Genomic DNA, 17,167 nt, shown 5'->3' with positions numbered 1-17,167 from the left:
AGGAGGGGCCGGAGGAGCGGCCGGAGGAGGAACCGCAGTCCCGGCCCGGCGCCGCCCCGGAAGCAGCGGGGAAGGCGGCGGTGCCGCCATGGGCCGGGCAGTGACCGTGGCCACCTGCGCCCTCAACCAGTGGGCTCTGGACTTTGAGGGCAACCTGGAGAGGATTTTCAGAAGTGAGTGCCGAGATGGCTGGCTGCCCCCGGCCATCCCTCCTTCCCTCGCTCCTCCCGCGGGCGGGGCAGCGCAGCCCGTGCCTGTTTCACGCACTGCGCTCCCAACACTCTTCCAGGTATCGACATCGCCAAGAGCAAAGGAGCTCGGTACCGGCTTGGGCCAGAGCTCGAAATCTGGTAAGGGCGCTTTGCTGGCGCTGGGTTTGGTGCGATTCCAGCTAACTGTGGAAGAGCAGTCCGGAAAAGCTCAGCCCCGTGGTGCTGCAGTGCACCAAGCCGTACTTACAGCATGCGGCCGTCGGTGCAAGGAAAAGCACTGTAGAGAGCACAGCATTGGGTCTCTTGTCTTGGAAACCTGACTGGTAGCGATAATTTTTGACCTGTTTCAGGGAGTTTCCCTTCAGGGGAGCTGTAGTGCTTTGATTTCTGCCTGGGCTCAGGCTGCTGTTCTTGGAAGGAGTATCATGGGGTGATACAGAACGCCACAGTTTTAAATGCCTAAGTGGGGATGGTGTCGACAGCATTGCTTCTTCATTTTCCCTATAGATTACCTGTGTGGGTAAAATGTTCCCTGTCTGAAGTAGTTTTTGTTCTTGGGCTCTGGTGCTGATCTGGCTGAATTTTTGATTTCTGCTTGTTTCTATACACAGTGGTTATGGCTGCTCAGATCACTATTATGAGTCAGACACACTCTTGCATTCGTTTCAAGTTCTGGAAAAGCTCTTGCAGTCTCCAGCTACCCAAGACATTATCTGTGATGTGGGAATGTAAGTTTGTGTTTTTGTGTACCTGTGATGAAGGGGTAAGTCCTTCGGGCATGCTGCTTGTGGCATGCTCTGGACAGCAAGAGCTCTGCACCAAACTTTCAAACGCAGCTTAGGAACTGCACGACTTTTCTCCTTTTAATTATCATGACCAGGACTGCAACGTACAGAACACTTTCTGAAAGGTAATCCTTCCAAAGATTGCCGGTGGCTGAGCCCTTCAATGGAGAAAAAGGATAATTACAGTTAAATATTGGAAGCCTTAATGTCTGCTCCTTATTGCCATGGGTCAGACTTTGTGTGAGGTGTAACTCAAAGGGCTTTATAAATCGCCTGTCCTGTAGGAATTTGTGGCTGCTTTCACTGACAGACATCTCAAAGCAACGTAAGTGTATGTGAAAATCACTGAAGGCATTGTAAGCCTTGTGCTGACACAGAAGGGGGATACATTACATCTGTAAAATTAACGTGTTAGTACTGATGAAAATGTGTGAAGCTAGTTTGATTTGGGACTGGGTTGGCAGTATCACGGGAGGTCATGTTTGATTAAATAACCTGGCCCAGCCATGGGGAATCTTCTGGTCTGCTCATGTTCCTAAGGCTCAGGTAGGAGGTTGATATATCTAAGATTGACAGCACAGTCAGTAACTCTGATTTTTTCGAACAACCACTTTAACTAAAAAAATTACAAGCTAAAACTTGATGTATTGTTTTGCTTGATTGCCTCTAGTGAGGTCTTATGACTAGTAGTAAAGTAGATTCTGTCACTTTTTATAATTTCATTTGGTGAGTGTAGTCACAGTTAATTTTGTTTCTTACTTTCACAGGCCTGTTCTGCACAGAAATGTTCGTTACAATTGTCGAGTGATCTTTTTAAATAAGTAAGTAGTTCTTGATGTGTTGTGAGGTAACACATTTTTTCAGATATCTATTTGGCCTTCAAGCAAGATTCTTCAGTGCTATGTAGATTGATGGATTTATCCTCCTATTTGCTAAATTTTGAGAGAGACAACTAAGGTTTTCCATGATCTATTTTTTCTGATTTGTGGAAACTAAATTCCCACTGCTCTCTGAAAGAGTTCAGAACAACCCCTTGAGTCTGCAAACAAAAGCTTTAAAAATGTTACATTATAAAAGAAAAAAAGGAGTTGATATTACTCAATGTTCATATATAGCCTTGTTTGGCTGTACATCATGTGTTAACTGAGCTTTTCTGTTTTGTTTTATGATTTAAGGAAGATTCTTCTGATCAGACCAAAAATATCACTGGCAAATGCAGGAAACTACAGGGAACTTAGATGGTTCACCCCATGGAGCAAAGCAAGGTATGCTGGCAACTGTTAGACTTGAGTTAAAAAACACAGCTTGCTGCTAGCAGCCACAGCAGCAAGGCTGAAATATCTCCAGCAAATCATCACTGGCTGCTACAGGGAGAGCAGCAAGACAGAGTCTTGCCAAGCCAAGCAATGTGGTTGCAGCTCGGTTGGGAAGCTTATTGAGCAGTCTGAGTTGCTGAGCTGGAAGAAACAGTGGGGCTGCCTGATCCTACAGCCAGTGTAAAGTGTCATTTTCCTGGTGTGTGCTTTCTAAGAACACCCAGCTCAGGGCTGGAAGGGGCTGTGTTTATCTGCTGGGTTGCTGCAGTACTGAACTGGCTAACGTTGAGATGGAGGAGCTCTGTCAGAACTTCAACAACTGCAGAAAATAAAAGCTGCCTGCCTTATGGTGCTGCCTGGCACTCATCTCTGATGCTGTGCACTCACCTTGTAGTCAGGGAATGTTTCCAATTCGTGGGTCTCAGTGAAGCACCTCTGGCCTCTCCTCTGAGCCCCGGTCAGTTCTGTGTTGCTCGTGCAGTAACCTGCAAAAAGAGAAACTTCAGCTGGCATTGGGCTTGCAGGGTGTGCTTTTGTTAGCTCTGCATTCCAGCCAGGATGGGGCACTGCTGGCCATGCCTTTCTGAAGCACAGAGGTGCTGTCTTGAATTGTTAGCGTTTCTGATTAATCCCACAGAGAATATGAGGGGATTTTCTCATTTTTTAAACACACACAGCCCTCATAACTTCAATATGGTTTTTATAACCAACGTCAGACGGTGAGATGAGAACCAGTTCTTATGCTGTGATTTATGTAATGATGTATTCATCTATAAACTTGATTTAGGCATGTGGAGGAATATTTTCTACCCAGGATAATTCAGGAAGTGACCGGACAGGTAAGGTGGTTTTTTTGTTGGTTTTTTTTTTAACTTTAGCACTTCCAGATTCAGCACTTAAAAACTGTAGTCCCCAAAATTCTTCTGCCAGTCATGTTGTAGATTCATATGTTTCACTGGTAGTTTTAAGTGACATTAAATGAGAGCATAATTTAATATTTTTTATGTTAGTATGTGGCAGCAGAGGTAGTAAATTTTAAATCTGCCTCAGCTATTTGTACATACGGAACATTGATTGCCATATTTTGCACAATTTTAGTACTGAGTTTATCTGTGCTTGAGACTAGAATTGAATATGTGTTTTTAGGTTAAAAAATTAAATCAAAAATAATTTAAACCTTCTTAGTTTAGAAGGATCTAAAATTTATGTTAGTTCCCACTGAAGCATAAGTGTGATTCCTAGCAAGTCAGACAGTCTCTGTTTTGTAGATTGTTTAATTCCTGTCCTTAAGCAAAGCACTGGATCTGAATACTACTAAAACTGAAATACAAAAATTCAATCAGTCCAGAAATTTGCATTTCAGAATTTTTTTTTTCACTCAGACTTGATGTAAAATGAAAGAAAGTATAATGTGATTGATACTATGTCACTAATTTCACATAAGTGAGCACTCAATTTTTATATTTTTTTAAGATTTGTAGTTAGGTTTTTGAATTGAATAGCTTGTTCTACTGCATGTGTGTAAGAATGTTCTTGTTTTTCCTCAGGAAACTGTTCCTTTTGGTGATGCAGTGCTAGCAACCAAAGATACCTGCCTAGGGGCAGAAATATGTGAAGAACTCTGGGCACCAAACAGGTAAAGGAGAAGACAAAATAAAAAGTAAACTAAAACATAGCCTGGAGCTGCCTGAAAGAAATGTTTGAAAAGATCTACTTATTATTCTTCCATGTAATTTACCTTTCAGAAAGTGCCAGTGAGGTAAAATGTAATTAGGAGCAATAAATGCATCATGGAAAAGACTTCACTAGGCTAGGCGCAGGATGGCAAAGAAATGTAGATGGCTAGGCTAAATCAATTCAAAACAGAAGGTTCTGAAGGGAGAAATACCAGAAAGCAGAGTGAAAAGAGTGACCAAGGAAACAAATGACAGGTAGCTCTAGCGCTCACATTCCTGATATTTTTCCAAATCTCCCAGTTACATTCATTTCCTTGTAACAGCAGAAGGTGTGGTTTATCAAAGATGGGATTTTTTCCCAGTATTTCTTTCTTATGACTTTGGAAAAGGAAACAAAGCAGTAAAAATCCTCTCCTTGTGATTCTATCCTAAGAGACAGAGAAAATGGGTCCATGTTGCCCTTTCAGACCAAGATGGTTATTCTCTGCTTCTTTGAGACCTGCCTTCCATAGAGTAGAAGGGATTTCATTTAGAACAGAATGAACAAAAGCCCTCCTGACCTCTGCAGCCACTGCTGGTCTTTGACAGAGGAGCTGAGCAATGCAAGAAAACAGCTATTTTTGAAATATATCCTCATTTGAGCTAAGGCATGCAGAAAACTGACAGTGCCATAGATGTTTCTGTTTGTCAGTGATTTTTCATGATACTTGCACTTTTCACAGCACAGCAGTGATTTATTTTTGTGCCTTTTACTTTGCCAGCCCTCACATTGAGATGGGACTGGATGGTGTGGAAATTTTCACCAACTCTTCCGGGAGTCACCACATGCTGCGGAAGGCTCACGCCCGCGTGGACCTGGTGAATTCTGCCACAGCAAAGGTGTGCACTTTTCTGCTTGGGAAGTTCTGTTTGCTTTAATAATCAGAAGGCATTAAGTGTTCGGACTGCAATCCTGTCTAACAGTGGTGGGGGACAAAAATAAAGCTATGAGTGTATATTACACTCTGAAAAAGCTGCTTTGTCATTGTAGTTTAATGTGCTTTGCTTATATTTAACAATATCTGCTCTCTCCTCTGATACCCATATGCAGGTTCTGTCATCACCTTCCTGCTTTTCCCAACCTCAATTTGAACTCAGAATTTCAATTTACAAGTGCAGCTCTCTCTGTTTGGGTTGAGGGAATGACTCTTGCTACTAATAGAGACTCCTGTCAAGAGCGAATCCCAGCCATAAATCATTCACAATGTAAAGGAAGAGGAAGTTTGTAAGAAGGGCAGGAACAGAGAAATAACATTTTGATTTTTAACATCCTGTCAGGTGCTATATTCTGAACAGCGTTTTGTTTTTTTTTCTGCATGTTTGTTTCCCTGGCAGAATGGTGGAATATACATTTTAGCAAACCAGAAAGGCTGTGATGGTGATCGTCTGTATTACGATGGCTGTGCCATGATTTCCATGAATGGAGAAACAGTTGCACAAGGAACCCAGTTTTCACTCGATGATGTGGTAATGTATGCACCTCATAGCTGCTAGGACATTTATGCTCAACACTTCCCAGACATTCCAGACTCTAGGTCCACATCTCTAGACTAAAAAGGGTGTATTTAAATTCTGCTATTCAACTAGATCTCTGAGTGTTTTCCTAGTCAGATTACCTACAGTAGCTCTCCTGCTTTTGTGAGGAGGGAACAACTGTCACAGTGGAAGAACTCCATGAAAACATTTTTGTATGCAATCACCATGAGCAGGAGAGACCATGTTAATTGAGATTCCCTTATCTAAAGGAAGAAAGATCAAAGGCTGCAATGTTCTATTTATGACCCAGTTTTGCAGACACAAGATTGCACTCTGATTTCAGAAAAAAGTAGATTTGTCATCTGTGTTTCCTCACATTATGTGCCAGACCCATCTCTTTCCCTAGTAATGTTTCTTTCCTTTTCCATTCAGTTCCTGATGCTGAATCTTTTGCCAAGCATTGTTTATCTGTCTGTGTAGAGTGATCTAATGTTGAAAGTCTTTCCATAGGAGGTGCTGGTTGCCACCCTGGACCTGGAGGATGTTCGAAGTTACAGAGCAGAGATCTCATCTCGTAACTTGGCGGTAAGAACTCTTTGTGTTGGTAAACTGTGCCAAGTTTGAGTAGTTACTGAATATAAAAAGTATTTGCATGTATTGATTTTCACAGTATCTTATAAAGCTGATGTTTTATAGGTATATGTTACATTAAAATTGGCGTCTTCTGATTTCTTCTGTACTATTGCTTAGGCAAGTAAAGTGAATCCTTATCCCAGGGTCAAAGTGAACTTTGCTCTGTCGTGTCCTGATGATGTAGCTGTTCCTACCTGTATGCCAATCCAGTGGAGACACCACAGTCCTGAGGAGGAGATCAGGTAATCAAACACTGAATTTGTTGCTTGAAAATGATTTTGATTTAAATAAACAACCAAAACTCAAAGAAAGATAAACGTAAGATATTGTTTACATTTAAGTAAAGGAAGTCTCTCATTGGAACACCACAGTAAATATGTTGTTCGGTGTTATTCCCTAACCTTCTTAGAACTGTGATGTTCTGTAATTTCAGCCTTGGACCTGCATGTTGGCTCTGGGACTATTTAAGGCGCAGCAAACAGGTAAGGACAACTTGCTCTGTTTTTCCCTTGGCATACACAGCTTCTGTATCTGTAACAATCCAGCATCTGTATTGTTATCCTGTGCTGCTGGTAACCCAAACTGCTGTTAGCCCAAGGTTCAAAGTTTCAGTTTTGAGGTAGCTCATTCAGTGTGCTCTGTGCACCTTTCCTATAGGAATTGTTCTTTCTTGAGTGCAGCAGAGTGACGTGGTCATTCAGTGTAATAGTAAAGTATATATGAACAATGTAATCCTTATTATTAGCTTTTCTGTCTTACTAGAGGGTGAAGACAACTGGAATTTTTTCTAGCCAAAGGGTTTTACACTGACTACTTGATTGATTATCCAGTGGACGAGAGTTTCAGAGGATTTGCTCTGGGTGGTTTGTTGTTTTTCCCCAGCAGAATATAAACAGCCTTGGGCAATGCACCTGTCATTCTTTTACAGGAGTGTTTCTCAGTGGTACAATACGCTTTTTTTTTTCTGATTTTGCTATGTGGAACCTTTTCTTTGCTCTGTTTTCAAGGCAGGGTTTCTCCTACCTCTGAGTGGTGGAATTGACAGCTCTGCCACAGCTTGCATAGTGTATTCCATGTGTCACCAGGTTTGCCTGGCAGTCAAGAATGGCAGTAAGTAGATCTGTGTGTCTGGCCAGCTGTGTTTACTGATGGTTATGTTCAGGTTAATATTAGCTGGGTGCAGTAGCTGCAAGAGCTTATGAATTGCAGACCCTTTTCCTGTTGTTTTAATGGAGTCCTTTGTGTCTCTTCAGAAATTCCAGTGAAAAAATGTGTCCAGATTCAGATTCTCTGAACTGGCATAATGGTTTTCATTTTGGCTTTAAGAATTGGATGTGGAACTCAGACTAGTTTCTGTCTAGACTCTTGTCTAGACAGAAATCTAGATGTAGTCTTCAGTTTATTCTGAAAATCTTCCCCTTCTATGAAAACCAGCAGTACAAAGCATGATTAGGAATGGTCTAAGTTCTTAAACTGGCTTCAGGCAGACTTCATGCTTTTAGCTAAGTCTTTGTACATACTGGATCATGTTTTCTATGAAAATTCCTTAGTAGAGCAAAAGGATATAATATTCCTGTGCTCAAAATCAGGGGCAAAATCAGTAATTCTTTTATTTGATAGATTAAAATTTTGGTGGGGGGAGTTAGATGTAGTCATCTTATTTATCATGTAAAGCTCAATTAGAATACAAGGGATATGCAAGATATTTGCATTTCCTACAAATGGAGGAGCACAATAATTTCCACTCTTGTTCTGTTTGGTTTTTTCTCTGCCCTCAGATGCAGATGTGCTGGCTGATGCACGCAGGATTGTGAATGATGAGACCTACATCCCTGAGGATCCTCGGGAATTCTGCAAGCGTGTCTTCACCACGTGCTACATGGCTAGTGAGAATTCCTCCCAGGATACCTGCAACAGGGCCAAGCTGCTGGCTGAGCAAATAGGCAGGTACAAGTTCATGATGTTCATGATGTTCAGGCAAAGACTTACATCTGAAATGTTCAAGCACAAGAATGGGAAAAAATAAGAGGAATAGGAGATGGGTTAAGTAGGAATGACACAGATACTATTATTTAAGTGGTAAAGTGAGGTAAACTTAGGAGCATTTGGCAAAGGACATGGAATTTTGGAAACAGACTCTGAAAGGTGTCATTCTTTCCTAAGTTTCTTCATACCAGATCTGAGATTTCAGCAGCTTTGAAACCTCATTTGATGGGTGGATTCTTGTGGGTTTTTTTTTTCTCTTTTACGTAGTCAGATTGTGCTGGGTGAGTCACTTGTGCTTGAATTCTTCTCAGCTACCACATCAACCTGAACATCGATGCGGCTGTGAAGGCTGTTGTGGGGATCTTCAGCGTGGTGACAGGTCGAACTCCACGGTTTTCTGTCCATGGAGGGAGCAGCAGAGAGAACCTGGCACTCCAGAATGTGCAGGTGAGTGTCCTATAACCTGAATCAGCTCACACTCTTTTGATTCTGTGGGTTTTGCTGTGATTTTTTTTGGTTTTCCAACCTAACCAGCCACTCTACTCTAGTTCTGAGTGTTGCTTATCCTGTTTGATAGTTTTTGTTAATTTGAGGACTTGATCTTTCTGTTATTGGAGAAATCCAGCTGTTTGCTCTGGAAGCAAACATTGATTCCTGTATCTGCTTTTGGGCAACAGGAGAAGCTTAAGTCACAGAGGAGTGTGGGTGTTTGCTTAACATCACCCACAGTTGTGGCTGGAGCTGGAGGCTGGATGCCAGGTTGGTTTGGCGTTACTGCCATCCTTAGAAAAAGCTGAGTTTCAGACTGGGGACAAAAGCAAAGTGGACTTTTTACAAATGATTTCTGTTAGACTAGAGGGATTTATTTGCTCTATAAAAGGATGTGATTTATCTGCATAGTTCATCCATCATGGATCCTTGTTAGTGCTGTTAGAGGTAGCAAATGGCAACTACTCCCCAGTTTGCAGCTGGCCAGGAGAAAGCTCCTCAGTCTGTGGCAGTAGCAGATACTGAACCTGGATTTCCTGAGTGTGTTCAGTAATTTCTCCACAAAACCATCCTCGCAGCTGCCCTTACCCTGCCTGCATTTTGTTCTGCATGAGTTTGTTTAGACAATTGATTACTAAAAGTGACTGGGGAGAAACCACTCTGCTATGTAAATTTTGCTTTCCTTTTCATTTTGCTTTGCAGGCTAGAATAAGAATGGTCCTCGCCTACCTGTTTGCTCAGCTGACACTGTGGGCTCGTGGCATGCCAGGGGGACTGCTGGTGCTGGGATCAGCCAATGTGGATGAAAGGTTGGTGACAATTAGAAATCCAAACCCACATGGAACAGGCACTGTCACTTCCTAGCAACTCTACCAAATCCCACTGTGAATTATTACTCAGAAGAGGTAACAACCTAAGAATGCACTGGTAACAGTGAAGTTAATGAAAATAGTTAAATCAGCCCAAATGGGAAATGGTGTATTTTTCAGAGGTACTGCTATAGCTTTCCCATAAAATGCTGTTTTCAGTAGAGCTTACCTGTGCATTCACTAGCCTAACCTCCCAATTTGTTGAATTTTCAATTACTGTATTTAGCATTAAGATGTGAACTTTGAGCTGAAAAAACAGACTTGAAAAATCTAGAATACTGTTATTAGAGCTGAGTATTCAAAGATTAAAGCAATCCCTTTAAGACTGTGGGAGTGGTAACCTCTAAAACTGTGAGAGTACTGTGTGCTGGTTATGTGGGTGTTTATTTATTGTTTTAATTGGTCAGCACAGTATTTTAATTGTTTTGTACATATTGCCTCAGCATGGACAGTTTTGCAGTGCTTTATGACTGTTCAAAGTATCATTTTCTGGAAATTTCAGGGCATTAGGGTAGCCCTGTTGCAGTTCAACGTGTTTTCCCTTTAGGTATAAATGTTACTAACTTGCAGTCTGTTTCTCCCTTTCTTCGTGCTACATATAAATTCTCTGTAGTGCCAAGGATTATCTATTATGCTGCAGTTACATTGTTATGAACTGCTGCTGTATAAAATTTCCTGTTTTGCTCAGTCTCCGTGGTTACTTGACCAAGTACGACTGCTCCAGTGCCGATATCAACCCCATCGGTGGCATCAGCAAGACTGATTTGAAGAACTTCATTCAGTACTGCATTGAAAACTTCCAGCTCACGGCCCTCAGGAGGTGAGCAGTGACTCCGTGACTGTGTTTGTTCGTTCTGCTGGAGGAACGGTCCCAGCCAGGGGCTTCATTTTGGGGATGAGGCGCTGTTTTAACGAACCAACACTCCTAAGACTGCATAAAAACCATGTTTTTCCTTCTCCCTCTCCCTTACAGTATCATGTCAGCTCCACCCACTGCGGAGTTGGAGCCCCTGGTGGATGGACAAGTGGCTCAAACTGATGAGGTAATAATGGGCAGTGCCTGTAAAATGCTCTGATAAATCTTACCCCAAAATCTGGCGTTTCTCCCGTAACTGTTGTTTACCCTTGTATGTACATTTTTGAATTATTGTAGATTTTTGGACACTCGAAAGGATGGATGTTGTAAAATGCAGTTTGTTTTAAGTTTTTTTTAATATCAGAAGAAAGTCAGGGCCGTACTGCTATGAAAATGACTGGTGGCAAAGCCCTCTTCTCCCCACATCCTTCTCTTTGCTATCCCTTTGGAAAGGACTGATAAAACTACCTCTGTGGCCTCCAATCTCCCAATTCAGAGAGATTCCAGTGGGGTTTTTTATTTCTGCTCATAGTGTTACCCTGTCTTTTTGACATTGACAATTTCATTTTGGTGTTTCTTTGATTTAACTGGGTTATTTTAATTGCTTCATGAAAGTATTCATTAAAATTCGAGTAGTTAAGATTTTCAGTGACTTTTTGTGTGTCTGTTTTCAGGCAGATATGGGGATGACATACGCAGAGCTCTCAGTCTATGGGAAATTAAGGAAAATTGCAAAGGCTGGACCATACAGTATGTTCTGTAAGCTGATTAATATGTGGAAGGAAATTTGTACTCCGAGAGAGGTAATATACCAAAAAGAAAAAAAAAAAATCAAATATTTGAATGCTTTTACCAAAATAGAGTGTGTTTGGAGAAAGTCAGGTTTCTTTTAACTGAAAGGAATGGGTCCATTGTTTTGTGTTCAGAGATTATTCTATAGCTGCAGCAGAATATGCTGGGAAAGCTGGTCTGCATCTCTTAAATGGAGCTTGGTTTGTGCTGCAAATTGTTAAAGCAGTTGTTAATTGGGTAATTTGAAAATAATTACTTCAGAACTATACCTCGGGGAAAATTGTTCTCTGAAACAGAGACGAAGCCTGAACTACTGCTGAAGCCTTTGGTTATGTGTTCTGAGACAAAAAATGTCTCTTGCTTTGGAAGAATATCTAGGCTGTGTAAAGGTAGAAAACAGTCTCCAAATTAACCGTGCTCCTCTAAATTTTTAAAATCAAATGCCAAGAAACTTAATCTGATGACAAGCTCCATTCTTTGTACACCAGGTGGCATCCAAGGTTAAGCATTTCTTCAGGATGTATTCGGTGAACAGGCACAAAATGACCACCCTCACCCCTTGCTACCACGCTGAGAACTACAGTCCAGATGACAACCGCTTTGACCTGAGGCCCTTTCTCTACAACACCTCCTGGTCCTGGCAGTTCAGGTGTATAGACAAACAGGTAAACACCCTCTGCTTCTGGAGTGGTTTTGGATTGAAATTATTTCAAGTGGGTCAAGCCTGGTTCCAGTGAATCTCCAGCAAATGACAGCTAATATTTAGGGTAGCAGTTATTACAGAAATAATTGTGATTGTTCTTGTCACATAACTGTGAGGCTAAATCCTCTGATTTCAGCCTAAGCTGTTTAGGCTCTTTTTTGTTATACTGCTATGAAAACAAGAAAAAGAAAACAAAATAATACATGTATTGAGGACAGAAAGCAATAGGTGTACCCAGACTCATGAAGTCCTGTGCTAATGGGAGAAACAAGCCTTTGTGTTTTTGGTTTCAACCTGTCTGAAGGGATCTGCTTAACTGCAGAATTAAGATTTGACCTACATCAGCGTGGGGAAAGCCAGTGTGAGAGGCAGCAATTCACTGTGAGTGCTTCTCCCACCTGCTTCTGCAGCAATTCCTTTCTTGAGTCTCAAGTTAGTTGACTCACAAATTCATGTTTGCTCAAACACACAGCAGTAATGGTACAGTGCTCTGTTTGAGCACTGAGATGGGGAGAGGCTCAGGCGATTATTGGAACCATGCTTAACTTTTTATAGTTTTTAGCCACCCCTTCAAACTTATTTTAATGCCTCTTTTATGGTAGAAGTGCTGGGGTGAAGAATTTTAGCACCTTGAAGTTTTTTCTGCCAGAGATTTTACATTCCAGTTGCTTTTAAGAATATGTTTATACATGTAATAAAATGTTAATTCCTTCATCTGTGAAATGCCAGACATGTTGTAATAGTATTTTACTACCTTGAAACCTGGGATAAAAGCTACCATGTGCAGTACTTTATTGTAAAGTATGTATGGTGGGGGATTTTCTACATCATATTAGACTTTTTCCCACTGAAGTCCAGGACAAAAGTTCTTTTGGCCTCAGTGGGAGTCGGGCAAAATGTTTTTGTAGGGTCTGGACCAAAATGTAATTATTTTATGCTTACAGTAAATGTGATTAAGATCTTTTAATGATGCAGGATGTTGTTACACTCTCTAACTAGATTTGTATGTAACAGCAGCTGTGCTTTGGAGGGGTAGTGGCCATTGCAACTTATTCCTGGAAGATGGGAGACAAGTTTGGGCAAGATTTTATTGTGTAGATAAGAGTGAGCTGAACTGATAACTCCTGCAGCTCTTTGCAAGACTGGAAAATAATAACTTGCAGTGGTTTGAGTCAGATCTGCCCTATTCAAGAACAGGAATACAGAGTGAGTTTCCTCTTATTGTAAGTGTTCAGCACAGTTGTAATTCTGAAGAGAATCACTTTCTAGGACAGTGTCCTACTGATGATTCTGCTCCCGCACTTAAGATTTTTCTGGTGTAGTAACAAGACTGTGAAAATATGGCATAAACCTGACATAAACCCCACTTTCAGTTAGGTAATGCCAGGTTTTCCTGTAGGAGAGTCAGGTTACAGCTCGGGCTCATTTGTGAATGGAAACAATTTGGAGTGCTAATGACAGAGAAATCTGGTGGATTTGTAGAGAGTACTTTTCTGCTCTGAATGTCTGTAGTCACTTTAGTTATCCCCTCATTTTTAGTGCACAATTCCCTTCGTATTTGCTGCAGAAGGAACAGGGGTAAGGGGAATTTGAGATCACAGCATTTGCTGGGAATTGCCAGACTTACTCTTGGAGTCTGTATCATTCAGCTCTGCCTGGCTGAGGGGGTTTAGAATGACCCTAGGAACTCTGGCAGCGCTGTCTGCCTGCACCTTCTGCCTTGGAGCTGTGTCTCAGTAAAGGATTTGTGCTCAGAGCACAACTGAGGCACTTCCAGGTGCCAAAGTGTCACTGGGATTTTAATAACTGCCATAATGTGAAGGAGCTGTGATGCAGCTCAGAAGGAAGCTGGCACACCTACCCACAAGGATGAGTTATCTGCAGGCTGGCTTCTGCTTTTTCCAGTGCCGCACCACAAGATGAGCTGCATTTGGTCAAACCAAATGATTTATACACTTCATAAAAACCTGATCTTTGTGTGTGTGTCTTTTACAACCAGTAGCAGATGTTTATGGAAGAACAAGCTTATTTCTGCTACTGAAGTGGTTTCCTTTTTACTTGCAGGTATCCAAGCTAGAAAAAAAGGAAGGAATTTCTGTAGCTGAGGATGTGGACTGACTTCTTGTCTTGTTTAACTCTGGTAACTGATTTGCCAAACAGAATGTTCAAAACTGGATTATACTGTGATAATGAGCAGGAATGACCTGCTTAACAGTTCTTTAGCTGACCATTGTAATCAATTTTTTTAAATGACTCCCTGTTTTACTCTCAACATACTTCAACAGTAGTTTGGGTAAGGAAAAATTTATTAAGGATTTTCTTCAACTTCTTGAGTTAATTGCCTTTAATTTAAAAGAATTGGATAATGATAAATAAATCCAGGGTAGTCTTTTGTTTGGTTCTGATAATTTGGATATGACTTTTGAGTAACATTCAGCTGAATGTGTAAAATTTTAACAGTTCTGGCATGTGCTGTTGAGGGGGGAAAACCTTACTTTGCAATAAACTCATAATTTTGTCATGCTAATTGCCTCAGTTCTTATTCTACGTGTTTTTTATTTACCTGGCACTGGCTCTGCAGACTGGTCCAGTGTTTTGAGAGGCCACAAGGTCTAACTCAGCAAGGTATTGGGAGAACGTCTATCTTGAAGCAGATGGGTCATGTTCATGTTAGTGGGATTGAATCTAGAGTTCAGCTTCTTGTTTTGTTTGAATGAATACAAATGCAGAATGAAGTATAAAACCAGTATCCTCTGAGCTCAGTTAGAATGTTACTCACATCCCACCTATTGTTTGCAAAAACATGATTTTTAACTTCATGACTTCAACTGATCTTTTAAATTTGTTCAGTGCTGTGAGCAATAAAAAAGGATGGGCTTGTTCCTTTGCCTGAGGCCCTTTTCTGCCTGTTCATTTAATGTTTGGCTGTTCCCATTCCTTTTTTAAACCGTGATTTGAGAGGTGCACTTCTAATAGGTAAAACCAGGAATGCATTTCTGCAGTTCTGGGTAAACAACATTCTTAACTGCAACAACAGGAGAGCTCAGGTCCAGTGAGATTTCTGTTAAAACAATCTTACCTTGTGCTAGTGGAAAATGTCTGCTAGAAGGGGCACATGCTCCACATTTGTTTTCCACAACTCGGGAGTCGATTCACTTGGAGGTAAAGATGCTGCATTGTTCATTGTGTGTTTGTTATATGGTACTAATTTAAATACATAACTAACTTACCTTAATGAGTGCTGCTGGTAGGAAGGATGGAAAACCCCAGCTGTGATTTGCCTTCCTGCACAATTAGTTGGGCACTTCCACTTCCCATTCCAGCCAGAGGGAGTGGATGAATTCCGAACAGAAGTTCAAGAATTTGTTGTATATCTGAAGACTTCTCACTTCTTTGTTTCCTCCAGAAGTTACTGGTTTCTCTTTCTGGACAATCACAGAAGAGGAAAAAGGAGATGTTTGGTTTCATTCAAATAAAAAATAATAGGACAAAAATACAATATTTACACACATCTCCTGTGTTATTACAGTTACTGTCAGTGTTGTTACCCTGACTATTTCAGACACTTGTCCTTCTTAGCAATGGCATTTGCAGCACGTGTACGAATTGCATTTTATTTCTTGCCTGCTAATGCTGACTACAGGTTGTACCAGGTCTCTCCTATTTTCCTTTTACTATCCAGAAATTTTCACTGTGTCTGTTCCATCTGATGCCCCTAGTTCGACTGTTATCAAGAGAGAGGGCTAGAGAACCAGGAATAAATTGAAGCCCAGGAAGAAGGGAGGGCTGGGTTGTTTTTAGGATTTGCTTTATTTCTCCTTATCCTGTTTCAATGTGATTGGTAATAAATTCAAATAATTTTGCTATGTGGATTCAGTTTTGCCTGTGATGGTATTCAGTTAGTGACCTCTCCCTGCCCTTATTTCATATTTTCTCTCCATGTCCAGCTGAGGAGGGAAGTGATGGAGAAGTCCAGGTCAATCCACTCGAGAACCATTATAGTAAAGATAACATCAAAGCATTTTGGTTTTTATCTTCAGCTGCATCTTACTTGGAAGTAAGTTTTAAACTAATTTTTGACTAAATGGTGCAGATGAAAGCAAAAGCTACGCCATTGATATTTATCAAATATATACAAAATTATACATGTTCCTCTTCACAGTTAAATGAAGGCGGCCCATAGAGACCCATCAATTTTTTGTCATTTGGCTGAATTTGTGACACATCATGAATATGAGCCTGTTGTTATCCCTACGTACCACCAGCTAGAGAGCTGGCCTATGGCAACACCATTGTCTACAGCGAACACTGCTCTCTGGTCCGTGATTTTATTTGCAATTCAACTAGTTCTTACAATTAAGAGTCACCTTATAACAGTCTTGACTAGTAAATGTAAAATATTCCCAGAAGTAAAGAGCGCCCAGTTTGATAAACGTGTAACATTCAATTAAAGAGCAAAGCATTGGTCTGCTTTTACTTACCGGGTTGGAAGGGTAAAATGAGGGATTGATACACTCTTGAGTTCATCATTGTGCTGCCACATCTCACATCTCTGCCACAGATCCCAGTATGTGGCAGAGAAGCCTTGTCAAATTGTCCCGGCGCCTCTTTTGAAATTGCAGCTCTATGAACCTGAGCAGTGGAAGGGCGTGTGGACGGGACAAGTGGCAAAAGCGGGCAAGTAGCACAAATGAAGCATCTTTTAACAGTAAAAGTAATATGAGTGAAGTTTACAATTGCTTATGGAATGCCTAAGTGATTAAATACAAATGAAGTGTTTTCTGCGAACAGGGATGTAAATGTCATTTAGGACTGTGATGTATGCGGGAAGCGGCCCCGCAGCTGCCCCGAGGCACCCAGCCAAGAGCCTGCAGCTTCGTGAGGCAGAAAAGATGCAACTCCTCACCTATTCTTTAAACCCGTAAATGACGTGTGGGATCCCCCCTCGGAAATTTAGGTGAAAACGCCACACTTTCCCGCCGCACACCACCACGTCTCTCGCCTCACCCCTCCGCCTCAGCACCTCAGGTAGCGGGCGGGAAATGGCGCCCGAGGGGCGTGAGGGGCAGCGCCGGGCCGGGCAGCAGCTTGGTGAGGCAGAAAAGATGGAACTCCTCATCGGGGATCTATTTATTAAATCCGTAAGTGACGTATGGGATTCCCCCTCGGAAGTTTACGTGAAAACGCGACACCTTCCCACCGAACACCACCGCGTCCCTCGCCTCACCCCGCCCGCCTCAGCACCTCAGGTAGTGGGCGGGAAATGGCGCCCGGGGCCTGAGGGGCAGCGCCGGGCCCGGCGGCAGCGGCGGGAGGAGCCCGGCGGGCCGGTGGC

At 41.8% G+C, this 17,167-nt stretch overlaps 1 protein-coding gene and 1 long non-coding RNA gene across 3 annotated transcripts; one reads left to right on the top strand and one right to left on the bottom strand.

Annotated features, from left to right (window-relative positions):
* The first annotated feature begins 20 nt into the window (after positions 1–20).
* Positions 21–14,367, top strand: NADSYN1 (NAD synthetase 1). The gene is made up of 21 exons (XM_063397543.1): positions 21–173; positions 290–350; positions 824–940; positions 1,765–1,818; positions 2,173–2,262; positions 3,101–3,152; positions 3,861–3,949; positions 4,751–4,868; positions 5,364–5,495; positions 6,015–6,089; positions 6,255–6,379; positions 6,571–6,619; positions 7,145–7,247; positions 7,916–8,084; positions 8,435–8,570; positions 9,315–9,421; positions 10,170–10,301; positions 10,455–10,524; positions 11,012–11,140; positions 11,618–11,794; positions 13,897–14,367. Exons 1-21 carry the CDS (start codon positions 89–91, stop codon positions 13,948–13,950), a joined length of 2,124 nt encoding a protein of 707 aa, XP_063253613.1. The 5' UTR covers positions 21–88; the 3' UTR covers positions 13,951–14,367.
* On the bottom strand, positions 947–17,166 carry LOC134550763 (uncharacterized). 2 transcript variants are annotated; one of them, XR_010080426.1, is made up of 4 exons: positions 16,314–17,166; positions 15,063–15,257; positions 2,701–2,798; positions 947–1,155 (listed from the first exon to the last, which is right to left on the bottom strand). It is a non-coding gene; the product is annotated as an uncharacterized LOC134550763 (long non-coding RNA). The 2 variants fall into 2 exon arrangements; XR_010080425.1 differs by lacking the exon at positions 947–1,155 and having other exon boundaries at positions 2,273–2,798.
* Between the last annotated feature and the right edge of the window lies 1 nt (position 17,167).

This window comes from Prinia subflava, chromosome 5 (genome assembly GCF_021018805.1).
Source record: "Prinia subflava isolate CZ2003 ecotype Zambia chromosome 5, Cam_Psub_1.2, whole genome shotgun sequence".
Classification (NCBI taxonomy): domain Eukaryota; kingdom Metazoa; phylum Chordata; class Aves; order Passeriformes; family Cisticolidae; genus Prinia; species Prinia subflava.
The sequence above is the reverse complement of the archived record's forward strand: the minus strand, read 5'-3'. Positions and strand labels throughout refer to the sequence as shown.